This window comes from Cyprinodon variegatus, unplaced genomic scaffold (genome assembly GCF_000732505.1).
Source record: "Cyprinodon variegatus isolate N-32 unplaced genomic scaffold, C_variegatus-1.0 Scaffold1815, whole genome shotgun sequence".
In the NCBI taxonomy this organism is placed as follows: domain Eukaryota; kingdom Metazoa; phylum Chordata; class Actinopteri; order Cyprinodontiformes; family Cyprinodontidae; genus Cyprinodon; species Cyprinodon variegatus.
Genome location: NW_015152268.1, coordinates 1 through 1,964, shown reverse-complemented (window position 1 = coordinate 1,964; position 1,964 = coordinate 1). Strand labels below are relative to the sequence as shown.

General features: G+C 39.5%; 1 protein-coding gene across 1 annotated transcript; it reads left to right on the top strand.

Moving 5' to 3' along the window:
- The first annotated feature begins 77 nt into the window (after positions 1-77).
- On the top strand, positions 78-1,751 carry LOC107104602 (cerebellin-1-like). The gene is made up of 3 exons (XM_015404634.1): positions 78-268; positions 502-639; positions 792-1,751. The coding sequence occupies exons 1-3, from the start codon at positions 145-147 to the stop codon at positions 1,058-1,060; spliced, it is 531 nt and encodes a 176-aa protein (XP_015260120.1). The 5' UTR covers positions 78-144; the 3' UTR covers positions 1,061-1,751.
- Positions 1,752-1,964: the final 213 nt, after the last annotated feature.

Here is a 1,964-nt window from a genome sequence, read left to right as displayed (position 1 = left end):
AAAAGAACAAGTTAAAAGTTGATAATTGTGGTTAAGCTTGTTTATCTCTTTTTTTGGGAAAAACAAACAAAAGAAAAGTTGGAAATTTTGGAGGCAGAAACTGTAGCTGCTCTCAACAGCACGAAAACCCTGCTGAGGTTGCAAATGGATGAAGTGTCCCAACTAAACTCAACAACCAGAGGACTTCAAGTCAAACTTGAAGCCCAGCTGAATGTAACCGAAGTGGAGATTAACCATAAATTGGATACAATTCAAAGCGAATTTAAAGGTAATGAAAAAAAAATCATGATTACCTAATATCTATAGTTTATTCTGCTCATACATAACATAAACCGGTTTAAGTTTGATTAATATAGCTACTTACCGCTTCTATTTGTGCTTTTTAAAAAAATATTATCAATGTTTTCTTTAAGCTTATTTTTTTTAAATGGCATATCTTTAAAACCAAAACTACAACAAAAGCACAAAAATTGTCTGTAACATTTCCTTTACTTCCTCCAGTGCGGAATAAAGTTGCTTTTTCAGCAAGCATCGCATCTTCTCATTCGTTCATTGGACATGTCTCTTTTCATACAAGGAAAATTGTAAAATTTGACAAAGTCTTTACAAATATTGGAAACGCCTACGACAAAAAGACAGGTATGATCCATCGTATAAATCCTTCCACTCACTAAATCAGTTTAAAGTCCCGTTAATATTTGCTACGACAGAAGTTGATTGTTTTGAGGCAGCATTGAACAGAATGTCTCCAGATCACTTAAGCATAAAAAAAATCATCTTCTCTTTCACAGGCATCTTCACAGCTCCAGTTAAAGGTGTTTATCTGTTCAGCTTCATGACTTTTGGTTACAACATTTACACGTCGGGAGCTATCCTGGTGAAGAACGGGAAATACCAAGTGAGCACCTGGGAGTCAAAAGGATCAGACACCAGCGACACAACGAGCAACTCAGTAATCCTTGAAATGAACGCTGGAGACTGTGCCAATATCATTCTGTGGAGAGGTGGTAAAATATATACCAGTGTCTTCAGTGGATTCCTAATATTCCCATTAGTCTAAGTTTTACAAAAACATTTGACATTAGCTTCCCTTTTTGGTCTTTTTTAATTCCTTTATTGTAGGTGTAGGGGATTAACGCTCTATTAATAGGGTGACCTAGTATAGAGCTGGGGCGTTACTATTTTAAAGAATTCAGGAAAATGCAACATTGAAAGCTTATAAGATTTTATTCTATTTTATGCCACAAAGTAGGCTTAAAGGTGCTGCAGGAGATCTTGAAAGACGGTTCCAGCAAGCTATATTTTTGAACATACACAACCATGCCTCTCCCTTCAGACCATCCCTCCAAAGCATGCCTTCAAAAAAAAAAAAAAAAAAAACGCGCATGCTGACTGCAGCGTGTCTAGAGCAGCAGGACCAGCGTATCAGAGCAGCTGAAGCAGCGGATCTGGGAGCTTGCAGGGAGACAGGCAGCACTGATGATCCTTAGCGCTATGACTACTCCTCTGAAACAGTTAATTAACACCTAAATTAACTTAAAATGGTGTGCAAAACATGTTCTCATTTATTATCCTGGTGCCTGCAGTTTGGATGACATACATGAAAAATGGCTTCCAGCCGCCGCGTCAAGCAGCGAAGAGGCGACCGGGCTGTTGAATGGGATTCCTAGTGACAGTGCACCGCCGGAGTAAGGGGGTCTGAGCGGCTTTGACAGAAATAAAATTTGAAGGCAGGATGGAAATCTAGATGAACTGACTGCACTGAAGATGTTTTCAGGTGGACTTTCTCACTTCAAAATAGATTCAAATTACTTTTTACCTGCTGATCACAGCAAATATAGCTGCCATTGGTACAGGCAAGGGAAGGATAGGGTAGCTCCGTCCAACGTGCATCAGACCCACTTTTTCTACCACGCAGCTGGGGCAGCAGAGATGCTTCAGCCGCGCATCAGAACTAAACTTGT

Coding starts and splice junctions, on each gene's coding strand:
- LOC107104602 (XM_015404634.1), top strand. CDS start 145: ATGGATGAAGTGTCCCAACTAAACTCAACAACCAGAGGACTTCAAGTC. Junction 269..501: donor AATTCAAAGCGAATTTAAAG/GTAATGAAAAAA, acceptor TACTTCCTCCAG/TGCGGAATAAAGTTGCTTTT. Junction 640..791: donor CGCCTACGACAAAAAGACAG/GTATGATCCATC, acceptor TCTCTTTCACAG/GCATCTTCACAGCTCCAGTT.